Genomic DNA, 14,376 nt, shown 5'->3' with positions numbered 1-14,376 from the left:
TTGGTGCTGTTGCATCAGAAAGTTTCAAGGGTATCACAGGCAGGTGTAAAAGTACTTCTTTAAACGTTTATTAGTGAACAGGATGTGGTAGTAGCCACTTGGTTGGTGTTGGACCATCAGGAGTTATATTGGTTGGTGGAGGCATCTGGAAAGGTAGTGAGATCATCTGGTAACAGAATCATCTGTACCTCAAATATAGTTGTGCTCTTGCAGGGAGGAGGTCATTAGTGGTGGAGTGGTAGGTGAGCCAGGTGGTGCTGGTGGCTTACATCTGGACTGAGCTTTTTATTTTGGGCACTAGAAGACTACACCCAGGACCACAGAGCCGGGGGAGGTCAGGCTCAGGGAACTATTCTGGGCTTAAATTGATTCTTGTTTGTGATTATTGAAATGCCACCAGTCATTTTTTGGTCTCTCTCTCTCTCTCTCTCTCTCTCTTTGTCCTTTTCACTTTTCTTCCCCAGTCTTATGAGCCCTGCCAATGTTTGCAGTTTGTTTACCTCATGGCTTCTTAACTGTTAATATTTTTATTACTTTCTCTCTCGCTCTCTTCTTCTGCTGTCCACCAAAAACCCACAAGCTTGCAAAAATTACTCTCTTTTTTTTCTCCAGTCTGGTTTTTGGAAATGGAGTTATTTGTAGGCCTGCGGTTGAGAGCTGGCCGGCACTGACTGACCTCAGACGAGTTCGGTGCTCAGCTGTGGAGACGTTGCCCAGGAATTCAGCAGGAATCTCAAACCTCCGCTTAATGCTTATCCCAGAGCAGGCCTGCTGTAGAGAACACCACTCACCACATTATTCCTCGGTGTAACCACGAATAAACTTCCAGTTGTGTGTGTGTGTGTGTTCTCAGGTTATGAAGAGGTGATCAGGATTCCTAAAGGATCTGTGTTCATACATATACAAGAACTCAACATTTCTCTTAATTATCTAGGTAAGAAAAGAAAGGGTTTAATTGCTTGACTCTTAGCTATCTAGTGCACTGGGCTGCTTTTGGTGGAACTGGTTTAGTTAGGTAATAATGATAATAATCTGTCATAAAGTGGCCTTTGCAATATTTATCTCACAAAAGGCCACAATAGGAAAATAAGCCCTCTGTTCAATCCCAAAATTATTTATTATAGGGAATTAACAGTCTTCTGGACATGCAGATATTGGAAGACAATCAATGATGTGAAGCAGAGTTAGTGAGACCACCCCAAAATTTGATTATTTTCCTATAACAGCATGTTCTGAATTGTTTTATTCCTCTTGGACTACAGCAATTTGCCAATGTTTACAAGTTTTATTTATTGAAGTAAGATACATCATACTTTTTTATGTATTTTTTAGTTACTTTCAACATTGTGGAATGTCTGTGAAACATGTTAGTTCTTAGCAGATATAATATAATAGCAGCTTGAAAGTCCTCCATCCTGAAGACTTTTCCATGTTGGAAAAGTTACAGCTTTACCTCTGACTGTTACAACACACTGACACTGGAGACTCCTTCTGTAAATTTTAACTAAATTTTATTTATTTATTTATTTATTTGTTTGTTTGTTTAGACTGTTCACTGCAAACTAGAACATATCAGCAATTCTACACTCTGTCAAAAATTTGTTTAAATGGCGTGTCCAGCATACAATGAGTTGTTACTATCGAAACAAAAACTTATAAGAGCAAGCGCATTAATATAAACCTGTGATTCACCATGTAGCCAGAACTGCTGTCAGAGCTGCTGTTATTGAAAATAAATCAACACCTCTTGACGAATCAGAATCGAGAATTCAACAGTACTGTGGGTGAAATTAAAATCAAACGATCTAAAATGTTGCAAAGTGAGTGAAACCTAAGAGCTGACAGCAGGATGATGATAACCGAGCATTAAGATAGATAAGTTTGATTCAATACTAGCATCTTTAGCATCTTCCTTTAACTCAGAGAATATTGCTTAATGTGGTACACAAAAAACTCTGCAGTTCTGAAAAGCAAAAGTGACCAGTACTTCATCAACGGCAAGCTGACCATCGACACGCCGCGTCGGTTCGACATCGCCGGGACGACTTTCCACTACCGCCGACCCGCTGACCAGCCTGAGACCCTCGAGGCCCTGGGGCCCACTAATATGACCCTCATCGTCATGGTAACCACCTCTAGATTTTCCGAAAAAGCTAGTTTTGTTAGATATAACAGCTGTCACTCTGAGCCTGTTGTATAACTTCCATTTACGCTTCAGGACAATATAAAAGTCCAGAAGAATGCAGAACATATAGACAAGATTTATTCGCTCAGATTCTAGCTAGAACAATGGTAATAAATTCATAAAAGACTGACAGGTAAGTAATAAGTGAATGCACAGTACAGGTGAGAGCAGAATTAACCTTAAAGTTGTTAATAAATATGTTAAACAAGTATTTTCATTTTTGAAACGTATTTGGTATTTGGCCAAAGTTTTGACAATCCCTAATTCCGTGTGTGTGTGTGTGTGTGTGTGTGTGTGTGTGTGTGTGTGGGGTAGGTGTTGGTGAGGGAAGAGAACCAAGGTATCCATTACCGATTTAACCCCCCTGTAAACAGAGACACTCAGAGCGTCTTCACCTGGTACTCTACATCGTGGAGCCGCTGCTCTGTCTCATGCGCTGGAGGTACAGAACACCACACACATACACACACACACACACACACACACACACACCCCTATACAGGGTACAATAACGAAAGAGGAAATTTTACATGCTTACCGAGAGCTCACAGCTGGATGTGATTAGAGTCTTACAGTATACACATACACATTAATGCACCAGAAACACCAGTGACAAGAGAAGCTGGTGTGTATAAAATAGTGTCAACCACATTAAATGCATAATTTACACTTTGGCCAGTCGACTTGAATCAATAAGTACACTTGCACACTTTTTAGTCAATTCAAATCAGAAAGAAATTGATACTTATTTGGTTTGTACTCACACTGCATGTAATTAAACGAACCAGAAAGCAAAAATAAACTTTGGCTAAGGGGCATGTTGGCACCAGATTAGTCAGAACAAGCTCAAAACTGTGGTGTGTATGCAAGAAGACATGTGCGTGAGTGCGTTAACCTGAAGCTAAAAGCTGTCTGACAACAGAATAGGACATGGTTGGGTGGAATTTGTTTAATACGGATGGAAAATCGGGAAATGAAATACACTGCTACTAATTTTACAGTGTGTGTGTGTGCGTTCGTGTGTGTCTCTGTGACAGGGTTTCAGATCCAGCAGGTGGTGTGTAAGAAACAATCCGATCACTCAGTGGTTTTCAATCACTTCTGTGACAAGAAGAGCAAGCCTAAAGAGAAGAAACGTCCGTGCAACACAGCGCCGTGTCCACCAACGTGAGTGTGTGTAAAGTAAAATGGAACCAAGGGAGCAAGATTGGCTGTGCTGTCTGGGTGGGAGGGATGGCATACTCTCTGTCCTGTCAATCACAGCGATGATAGGCAATCTTGCACACCTCTGAGTTCATGTATGGGAAGAAGTGTGGTCAGGTGCATTCCTCTGAGTGTGTTACGTTGCCCTGTGATGCAGCATGAGCAGCAGTTGGCTGGCTTCATGAGTCTCGGAGGAAGCATGTTTTAGCCTTCACCCTCCGCAGTTGCTAGCCGTCGTATGATAGGCAAGAGCTGCTCTCTGTGTACAAGTCTCCGTGTAAGTACAAGTGCATTAATATAAACTCTTTCTCCGTGTCTCAGCTGGTGGGTTAGCGAGTGGTCCGAGTGCAGCAGAAGTTGTAGTGGAGGCGTGCGGACGCGGGAGGTGCTGTGTAAGAGGAAGATCAGCTCCACAGAAGAGAAGGTACAGGACGATTCGGCCTGTTTCCAACCGCGGCCTCCCGTCACCGAACCCTGCAATAATCACACCTGTCCACCTGAGTGGCACGCCCTCGACTGGTCGGAGGTACATCAGCACCTGGCACTCTCATGCGTATTCCAAAAAAATCTCATTTCTTAGATTCTTATACAATTTTCCCTTTGTTTGGGTGAAATACATTTATGGTGTCAAAATATGTTATAGGCAGAAAAAACCATGTCGAGCCAAAATTTAGCCACAGTGACATCTGCCTGTTATTTTACAGTAAATAAAAAGCTAAATATTAGGTAATAAGGTTTAGTAATAAATTATTTATAGTACATCATTTACTAATTTAAAAATCCCTCTTTTTTAATTAACATATTGATAAGGATTAGTTACAATAATTAAGCAATTTGCAGCGTTTCTCAGCTTCCGACATTTATTTTAAACTTGATCATTATTTAATCATGAAACTTTGATTAGTAAAATACTTATTACATGGTTATAATTACTAAACCTTACATTAAAGTGTGGATAAATATTATTTGAAAAGAACATGCATATGTAAAATGATACATCAACACCAGCATTAAGAGCATGTAGACAATGTTTCAGTAACGAGGAAACCTGAGAATGAAAGAAATAAGTGCACAATAGTTGTGTTTGTGGAAACAAAAGCCATTAGAGCAAGACAGAGCAAAGTCCTGACAGAGACGGTTTGTTCAGAGCAAAGTAAACACCTTCCGGGATAAAATATGAGTCACACCTCACTGCCCTGACTAATGCACTTCACACAGCAGCGCTCCAACATCTGGTTAAACTCCTTTATGAAGAAGTACAGGATGTCACTGGAGTCAAAGAGAATCGATTCATTATAAACATGTTTGATTTGGACTTGAAATGCTGGAAGAAATGTTGGACGAGCGAGTGATATTTTTGGTTATGTGCACTTTGTTGTGTGGGTCACCTTGTAAGTGTATACTTACTGTCTGTAGATCATCTGTCTCTCTCTCTCTCTCTCTCTCTCTCTCTCTCTCTCTGTGCGTGTGTTTGTGTGTGTGTGTTTGTGTGTGTGTGTGTGTAGTGCACTCCCAGCTGTGGTCCAGGTTACAGGCAGAGGGTGATTCTGTGCAGGAGTGGAGAGAGCGGAGACACTCTGGCCGAGTCCGAGTGTCCTAAACATGGCCGCCCCACCACCAGGATGCGCTGTAACCTGCAGCGTTGTCCTCCTCCTCAGTGGCTCACTGGACCATGGAGCGAGGTCAGACTGACATCCAGCACAAAAAAAAACCCCACTAAATCCCAGTTCACTTCCCCTAGCTTCATGTTTTACAGGAAATGTGCTGACGTGGCGTGTTTTGTGATGTGAAAAAAGTGACGCTGTAACCATAACAACGCTCTTGCCAGTTGCCAGTTTTAGCTAGTATCGGCTAACTAAAGAACCTAGCTTGCTGTCTAGATTCGAATTATTATTCTCAGTAATGCAAATGAAATAAAGATTGGTGTTCGTCTTTGCTTTAGCTTTAGAATGTTGGAATTTTGGCAATAAGATATATTTTATATTCAATATGTCATAAACCAAATTATACTGTACGGCAGTTTGTGCTCCATGTTCATTTTCCTCCGCCCCCCTCCCACAAACTTGCAGCCTGATTGGACAGGAAAAAAAAACACATGAACAAATCCATGGTGTGTATGCTTATTTCTGTGTTTGTGTGTGTGTGTGTTCTTCTCAGTGTTCGGCTAAGTGTGGTGTGGGGCATCAGATGCGCTCGGTGCAGTGTGTGTCACACACCGGCCTGCCGTCCAACGAGTGTCCAGAACTGCATCGACCTGCCTTCATGCAGCAGTGCAGGAGCAAGTGTGACCTCAGCGTCCCCACGGACAACCCTGAGGGTGAGAGGTCAAACTGGACCCCGGTGGCGCCATTCACACACACATTCACACACACGTTCACACACACGTTCACAACTAGGGGTAATTTAACATAGCCAGTCCACCTACCTGCATGTTTTTGGAAGGTGTGAGGAAACTGATGAACCCGGAGGAAACCCACATGGATACGTGTGAAGCTCCACACAGACAATAACCTGAGCTCAGTTTGTCTGTCTCTATGTATGTCTGTCTGTCTGCCTATCTACCTCTCTGTCTTTTTGTCAGTCTGCCTGTTTCTGTCTATCTATCTATCCATCTGTCTATCTGTTAATGCAAAGGCTTAACAGTATTACAGAAACACCCAAAAAATGATATTCACGATATGTTTTATGGATTTATTTTTTTTCTCTTTTCCCCCTGCAGAGTGTAAAGATGTGAACACAGTGGCGTACTGCCCCCTGGTGCTCAGGTTCAAGTTCTGCAGCCGCCCATATTTCCGACAGATGTGCTGCAAGACTTGCCAAGGACACTGACCTCCTCTCTTCTCTTTTCTCTCTCTCTCTCTGTCTCTCTCTCTGTCTCTCTCTCTCTCTCTCTCCCTCTCTCTGCTCCCTCGCTCTCTTTTTTCCATGCACGGAGTGCCAGTCCCACCCCAGTGAGAGAGAGAGAGAGAGAGAGAGAGAGGGAGAGAAAACAAGAGAGAGGGAAGGAAGGAGGGAGAGAGACTGTGCTGCTGTCCTCCACTCTCCCAAATCAGCTGCTCTGGTGCAGTTCCTGTGAATGTCAGATGGTCAGAGAGAGATTTGTCTTCTATTAGTTGTCCTGAACATGGTGCTAGTTCTTATTTCATCCAGATTTCAGATGGGATACTTCGGTTATACTCAGTTATAGCTACAGCTGAGCACAGGACTGCACAGATTACTGCTTTTCCCTGCTTATAGGCTCATACCATTTATTATAAAACTAGTGACAATAATTTTTCATGTATAGAGTCATTTTGAGTCCAAACTTTCTTAAGTAAAGGGCAGAAATTTGCAAACTGTACTTCAGCAGAGTAACAAAGTTACAGAACTTCCTACATCTGGCTCCGACTTTGTTTTCCTGAATTAGCTGAAGCTGTACTTAAAGAGACAGCAGCACTTTATCGATCCAGAGATTATAAAAGCCTGACCCGGATAAAGATGAATGGAATGTCATTCACGTTCATTTTAAAATAATCAGATGTAAATTATTCAAGTTCAAAATTTCAGTGGAACAACACATTCCAAAATTCAGTGCATCAGACTGAGAATCAGCGCATCCTTGACTTCAGAAATGAAGTGTTCAGATGTAATAATATAGTAATCGTATTGAATTTGTACATCAAATTTTAATTAGAAGCTGAATTACATATGAAACATAAAGCGCTTTCACCTGGATAGGGTTTGCAGTAGATCCGGAGATTATCCCGGGAATACATTCCGGATGGCATAAAATTTCAGATCAACAGAATACAAATCCAATTTCAACTGCCATAAATATTATTCCATAATTAATTACAGCTCTTGGTTTCACACAATAGCCATTGAGCTCTAGGGTGAAATCAGGAACCTTATTTCAAGCATCATTTGCATTTTATAAAAGAAATGTAAAAAGAAGGAAGTTTCTATTCATCCAGGCTTTTAGACTGATGAGTATAATTGTATCTCATCAGCATAGAACTGAATACAGACTTGTTTTTGTCCAGGAGGCTGGACATACTGTAAAACCAATTGTCAGTCTCAGACTCTCTGCACAGAACATTTCTTTTTTTTTTTTCAGTTCCTTTCTTCTTTCTCTCATAATCTGAGTCATGATGTAAATATCAGTGTGCTAAAGCTGTAATGTAAGGAAAACCCCTGAACTGTGCAGTGCTGTGTTCAAAAGAAACACTAATGACCACATTATTCACTGTTTACATCATCTCTGTTTCTATTTTTGACATGTAGTTTTTGCTAATATTTCTTTGTTCTTATTAGGAGATTTAGCTGTCTGTGATGAGATCACATCATACAAGTGGCAAGTAAAAAAAAAATATTTAAAGATATAGTTCACCCAAAAATCTTATTTGCACAACGTTCCTCTCTCAAATGTATTCGATCAACCAAGAAATGTTCGCTACCTGACTTTTTGCGCTGATGCTATGAGGCCTAGTGTTGCTGAGAAGTAACTAAAATCTGTCTTCCATTAAAAAATGTCCAAATTCAGTTCTTTACTGAAGTGCTGATGTGGTTTAGGACACAATATTAGTCTAAAAGTGCAAATCAAACTTCACAGCGTAGCCATTGGCAGAGTGGAGTGGCTTAAACACATATGTTAATGATTATAGCGTTATTTCCAGATATTTATATTCTCGTATGGTGACAGTTGAAAAAAAAAATTCGCGGCTCCAACACGTCATATTGTTCATGTCGACTTTGCACACTTATCCAAAGAATGTTAGCGTCCTTCTGGCGAGCAGGAAATTCTCAAAGATTTAGATGTCACATGTTGCATCAATTATATCTCAAATACCGTCTTCACTTGGGAGGAAAAAATGAGAATAAAGGCAATTTTTAAAAATCGGATTTGGCATACAGATTAAATCGGGTGTAGTTAGTCTATTAATTTTCACTTTATGCAAAAAAAAAAAAAAAAAAGTCTTGGCTGATCGACTACGTTTTGGGATGAAAAGAAAAATTGTGGAAATACGATGTTTAATACAAACTATTCAAACTATTTCTTTAATTCATTTAGTTTTTTTTTTTAAAAAAAAAAGTTGTTACGGCCTGATCAACCATTCAGTATCAACCATTCAGTATAATAAGCTTCATAAAACCGTGCTGTTCTGGTCTGTAAAGTGCTTTTATATATATATATATATACTGTATACTGTATAACCTCTTTGTGACTGTATTTTGGTTGCCCTGATCTTGCCCTTCGGACTGGGATGGTTACAGGAGCGTTAATCCGACAATGATCTCAACACATCTATTATTATAACTACACAAATATAGCTGGAGGCCATGAGTCATCATCACCTTATACTGTGACATTCAGCTGTATTTTCACACACCAAGCACTTTAAAAAAAAAAAAAAAGGTAGTGTTCATAGGGCTACACAACCGCATAAGCCATTTATGACACAGTGTACCCCTACATAAACATTTAAAAAGCCTTAGTGTAACATTAGGTCTTAGGTGCCATAAAGACTTTTTGTCAATTCAGATGTCAAGTTGACATGAGAGTTTGGTTGACTTTAAGATTGTACTATGTCACTTTCCACGCTGACATACCTTAGAATGTTATGACAAAATTATAAGTCATTATAGCACTTCTGGTATGTCAGAACTACATAGCAGTGATGACGTCAAACATGAATACCAAACCGACTCAGAGGAAATAGGCAAAACTTTAATTAAGGTTAATAAGCTTAATTAAGGTTACGGTTAATGTTAAGTCATAACATAGTCATGAGTGTTCATAAGAATCATATAAATAATAAAATGAAACCCATTTTAATTAGGGGCCTGGTAAAACATACAGAATCTGTAATCATGGTGTCATGCCATTGTTATAAGCCTTCATAGAACTATCAAAATAGGAAGCCTAAACCCAGTTTAGTTAAGGGCCTGAGAAAATACACATCATCACTCATTAGGGTGTCATGACATTGTCATAAGTGTTCACAGAAATGTAAATAGTAAAATGAAACCTACTTAAGGGCCTGGGGAAATGCGCATCATCACTCATTAGGGTGTCATGACATTGTCATAAGTGTTCATAGAAATATAAATAGTAAAATTATACCCACTTTCCATAAGGGCCTGAAAAATGCATATTATCTCTCATTATGATGACATTACATTGTCATAAGTGTTCATAAAAATTGTATACATGATCACTTTACTTAAGTTCCTGATAAAATATACATAATCTGTCATTATGGTGACATGACAGTCATAGGAATTCCTTGGTTTCTTATAAGCAGTAATAAGAAACTCACTTTACTTACGACAATATTCATAACTGCGTTATAACAGTGTAATGGTTGTCCCTGTTTTATACAGCAGGTTTTTATGTCAAGGTTATTACATCCTAATGCCAAAGTGTAACCTTTGATTATATCCACCTATTGGAGCGGGCATTTATGTAGGTTTATGTCGGGTGTCATAAAGAGTAACACATTAAAATGACAGAAAGTAGTGTTTATGTCAAATGACACTTATTGGAGGAAGCATTTTTAAATGTTTATGTAGGTTAATATGAATTGTCATAAACGGCTTATGTAGTTGTTATGTCACCTTAACATAAAATTAAAGAAACTAGTGTTTATGTCAGATGACCCTTGCTGGAGTAAGCATTCCTAAACGTTTATGTAGGAACAAACATGTTTATGAAATCATGTTTATGAAAAAGCATTTATATCTGTTTGTAGTTTTATGCCAGTTGTTATAAAGGGCTTATGTAGTTGTTATGTCACCTTAACATTAAAATTACAGAAAGTAGTGTTTATGGCTGCTGATGCTTATTGGAGTAGGTGTTTATAAATGTTTATGTAGGTTTGTGTCAGGTGTTATAAAGAGTATATGTAGTTGTTATGTCACCTTAACATAAAAAATTAAAGGAAGTCGATTTAGTCGTCAGCTGATGCTTATTGGAGTAGCATTTATAAATGTCCATGTAGTTTTATGTCAGTTGTTATAAAGGGTTTATGTAGTTGTAATTTTTTTAAAAAGTATTATTTGTCAGCTGACAGTTATTGATGTAAGTGTTTGGATATGTTTAATAGGTATATGTCAGTTGTTTTAAAGGGTTTATGTCATATAGTGCTATGAACACTACCTGTAGTTTTTTTTACCAAAAAAGGACAGCTGTCAGTTTAAAGAGAAAAAAACAGTTTAGTGTTCTTAATCAGCAAAAATAAATGCTAATGATTAGTAATGAATAAATTCATCGCATTCAGTGTGGAAAAAATGTCCCTATAACAAATTTATATTTATAAATAACGAAGCATTTTTTGATAGCTAGGACTACGTGAGTAAAACGAAACGTCTAATGCAGAGGTGAATCATTGAGACATGTCGTCTGAGCTTGCCTTGTTTGGTCACATGAAGGTAGAAAAGCCTCGGTTCTAGCGTAGTCTGTTTATCAAACAACAAAACTCATTTCACGTGAGACAGACACTCAGCATTACAAACAGTTCAACTCTAAATTGTTTACCTGGAGTTGTGGCTCATGGCCAGTCTTTCTAAACAACATTAATGTCTTAAAGACACCCGGAAATGTATTTTTGGATACATTGTGTTTAGCACCTTTTCCCGTAGCCTAACCATCAGGTTTAAGGCTTTAAAGCGATAATCTGGCCAGAAATGACATATTATTTACATAATTTTTCTATCACTGCAGTGGCACTTGATCAGCCCAGACTGATTTTTGTATCCAAAGTTTGCTTCTTTGCTTTTGCACTGGAGCTCCGAGGCTAATGTTGCTAACAAGTACAGGAAGCCTATATCCACCAGATTAGCATCGACTACATTTGGGGTAAGGAGAAAACTAAAATCGTTTCTTTTTGCTTTAATACACTAAGCACTGGAGAGAGTTAGTCAAAATTAGCATTAGAAGAGCTAAGCAACCTTGAGTGTTATGAAGGTGCTTTATAAATGAAAGAAATTGTTATTAATTGTATTTTCTGGTTTATAGTGACATATATGTTAGCATATATATATATATATTTTTTTTTGCGTTAGCCTAATTGTACGCCTGTTTGGTAATGTTTTACAGGAGGTTTATGGGAAGGTACAGTACAGTTAGTTTGGTGCTAACATAACACTTCCAAAGACATGACAAATCCAAAGCTGCGAAAGAGGAAATTAACATTAGCACTAGCATCAGCATTAGCATTATCATGCCAGAAGCTACTTTTATGTGGTAAATCAGCATTACATATTGCGATTATAATGACTTCTTCATTAGGATTATATTTACACACATATTTCTAATCCTGACTGAGAGATTAAAGGTGCGGTATATAATTTTAGGGCTCTCTGTTTTCCCTCAAATCAAGCTGAAAATAGATATGCCTCATGGGTTGCCTTTTAGGGGAAAGGGGTGGAGCTGAGCAGCTCTGTTCCAGTAAGGGGCGGGGCTCATTAACAGGCTGTAAAAATGTAAACAGAAGCCTGAAGCGAAGAAACTAGAGAGATCCATTGCATGGCAAACTTTGAATTGCGGTATTTCCCAAAGAATCTTTGAATGTGTGAGAAGATTTATGGTTTAGAAACCTTTTTTTAAAATTACAGACTGCACCTTTAAGGTCAGGCTTTATTTTGATCATGGCACTGAACTATGGTAACAAAAAAACTACACTATGTCCGTAGGAATCCTTGAGAAAGTAGAAACATTAGGCGAAATACAAATACCTGCTACAGCAAAAAGCGAGGTGTATATTGACTTATTTCTAATCAGACACAGTTTAGATGGTGTGTCTTATACTCTAGAGTGAAATATTGTCCAGAAAATACAATAATATTTTTACTCGGCTTAATAAAGTGATGTATATCCTTTCATGAGTGCTTTAAATCTGAGAAACAATCCGAGCTGTGACAGGCTGCTTCCTCCTCATCGGCTTTACACACAGCGTAGAGAGATTTAAGTTGTCAGTTTTGTGGTGCTTTGTAATGGTGCTATTTCTGCCTTTTTCTTTCATTATCTCAAGATTAGTACTTTATTAAAAATTTGTATTAGAAACTTGCTTGAGGTAAGAAGTAACATGAGAGCTAAGATATTTAACAGAAATCTATGTTATCTGTCAAATTATTTGTGGAAAAAAAACGTACGTAATCAAGTCACGATAGATCCAAAACACGTGGTTGTTATTGTTGTTATTGTTGATGTGACCTTTTTTCTTTCTTTTTTTTTTTTTTTTTTTTTTTTGTTCTACTTAACATGTTACACTTGAAGCGTGTTGATTTGACTCATATTAGTAGACGCATTCAGACATGGTTAGGTTTAACAAATGTTATGTTTTTGTCGTCGTGTTTAAAATGCTATGGAAATAACTTTGTGTACTGTAATGTGCAACAGATGGATATGTATATGTCCCTGAATTTTATGTAGACCAACTAAAATGGAAAATAATACGATGAATAAAGAAAATCGTGTATTGTGAATTCAGGAAATTTGGCCTGTGCTTCCTTTTTGGCATGCTATGTAATATTAAAATGCAGTTTGCTTGTCAGATCTCTGATCCCGAATCATGCTAGGATGAAGAAGCTTGTGAACAATTTATTTTAGTCTTCTTACACTAAAATTTAGATATTGTGTCACATTGTTACAGGTTAATTATGATACTTACAATAAGCATAAGTAGAAGTTACAAATGACAATCATTTCAATCTGTATAAGTCAAATGTCTGCCTTAATGCTTTAAATTAGCTTAAAGGGGCAGTCTGTAAATTTTAGAGCCCCTTAAAGCTTGTCTGAACACAAACAAGGTTTCTCCCTCCCTCCACCTCTGACCCCACCCCCTCATTTGAAACGGTGTGTCTTTCGTGTGTTGCCTTTTAAGGTAAAGACACAGACACTGAGCGGCTCTGTTCTCGCTGTGGGCAGAGCTAAATTCTGGGCCAGAAAAATGGTATAACAGAAGCTCTGACTGAAAAAAGGAGCGAATTCCAATATTGAAAATCAGTAAATCCTTTTTAAATGATATCATTAGAGCAAGTCTAGAAACATGTTTAAAACTACAAATTGCACCTTTAATTATAAAGAGTGAAATTGCCATTAATTCACATAGTTGATAAACAAACGAAAGTAAGAAAGGATGTTAGATTAACATAAGCTGTGACAGAAAAGGAAGTTACCTGTTAGGAAACTGTCTGAGACACCCTGTAAAAGGAAGTGACATGCTTATGGTCACTAACCCTCAGGAATAAAGTACTGTTAGGGGAAATAGACCAGCTCTCATTAAAAATAAAATTTGAAATAAAAAACAACTACAGTACACATTTTTGGCGACTATTTTTGTCCACATTGGCCGATGCAAAGAGAATTAATGCATAGGATTATGAGATAATGAAAGATGTTATAACGTGTTAACGTCAGCATTATGCACAAACGCTCGATTTGCACATGACTCAGAGCCTTTTATCGTCAAAATACAGCCTGAGTAAGCAAAACATGCGTCGTATGCTTTGGCTAAAGGATGATTCATGAGTGAATTGTTCGTTTTAAATGACTCTTTAAATGAGTCTAGCACAGACAAATCACACAATAAAGTCAAATAGTGTTTTATTTTTTTTGTTCCTCTGCACAAAAGACTTTAAAAGCTACCCTCTGAACAGTCAACTAGTACAATTTAAACATAAATTACACTCTACCTGCCCGCATCTTTCCCTTGATGCTATTGCTGAATGCCGCTCTGTGTGGTGAATCAAAGGACATTTTGATTTGCAGAAAGGGAAAATGTCGAAGAAAGCAAATGGTGTCATTACAGTATGGCTCTTAATACTCAAATATGGCATTTAAGTGTGGAATTCATTTATGTATACTCTGTTATGTTGCACTCCTGCTTTACTCTGATGAGTATGGTGTGAGACCGAGGGTGTTGGGTGGAGTCATGGTGGTTTCAAACTGCCACTGAGTGTTTTGCTGGTGTTCGTCCTTGACTCCTACGGTTTCACACGTTTACACC

General features: G+C 38.3%; 1 protein-coding gene across 1 annotated transcript in view; it reads left to right on the top strand.

Annotated features, from left to right (window-relative positions):
* The window catches only part of adamts10 (ADAM metallopeptidase with thrombospondin type 1 motif, 10), a 63,743-nt gene extending 50,881 nt beyond the window's left edge, over nucleotides 1-12,862 (top strand). The window contains exons 18-25 of the mRNA XM_026928079.3: nucleotides 854-934; nucleotides 1,962-2,125; nucleotides 2,501-2,627; nucleotides 3,223-3,352; nucleotides 3,710-3,914; nucleotides 4,894-5,070; nucleotides 5,546-5,705; nucleotides 6,108-12,862. Coding sequence (XP_026783880.1) covers nucleotides 854-934; nucleotides 1,962-2,125; nucleotides 2,501-2,627; nucleotides 3,223-3,352; nucleotides 3,710-3,914; nucleotides 4,894-5,070; nucleotides 5,546-5,705; nucleotides 6,108-6,217 — 1,154 coding nt within the window. The 3' untranslated portion in view covers nucleotides 6,218-12,862. The remainder of the gene's footprint in view (nucleotides 1-853; nucleotides 935-1,961; nucleotides 2,126-2,500; nucleotides 2,628-3,222; nucleotides 3,353-3,709; nucleotides 3,915-4,893; nucleotides 5,071-5,545; nucleotides 5,706-6,107) is intronic.
* The last annotated feature ends 1,514 nt before the right edge of the window (nucleotides 12,863-14,376 follow it).

Source organism: Pangasianodon hypophthalmus, chromosome 8 (assembly GCF_027358585.1).
Source record: "Pangasianodon hypophthalmus isolate fPanHyp1 chromosome 8, fPanHyp1.pri, whole genome shotgun sequence".
Classification (NCBI taxonomy): Eukaryota; Metazoa; Chordata; class Actinopteri; order Siluriformes; family Pangasiidae; genus Pangasianodon; species Pangasianodon hypophthalmus.
Note: the sequence above shows the minus strand (reverse complement) of the source record. Positions and strands in the feature narration are given on the sequence as shown.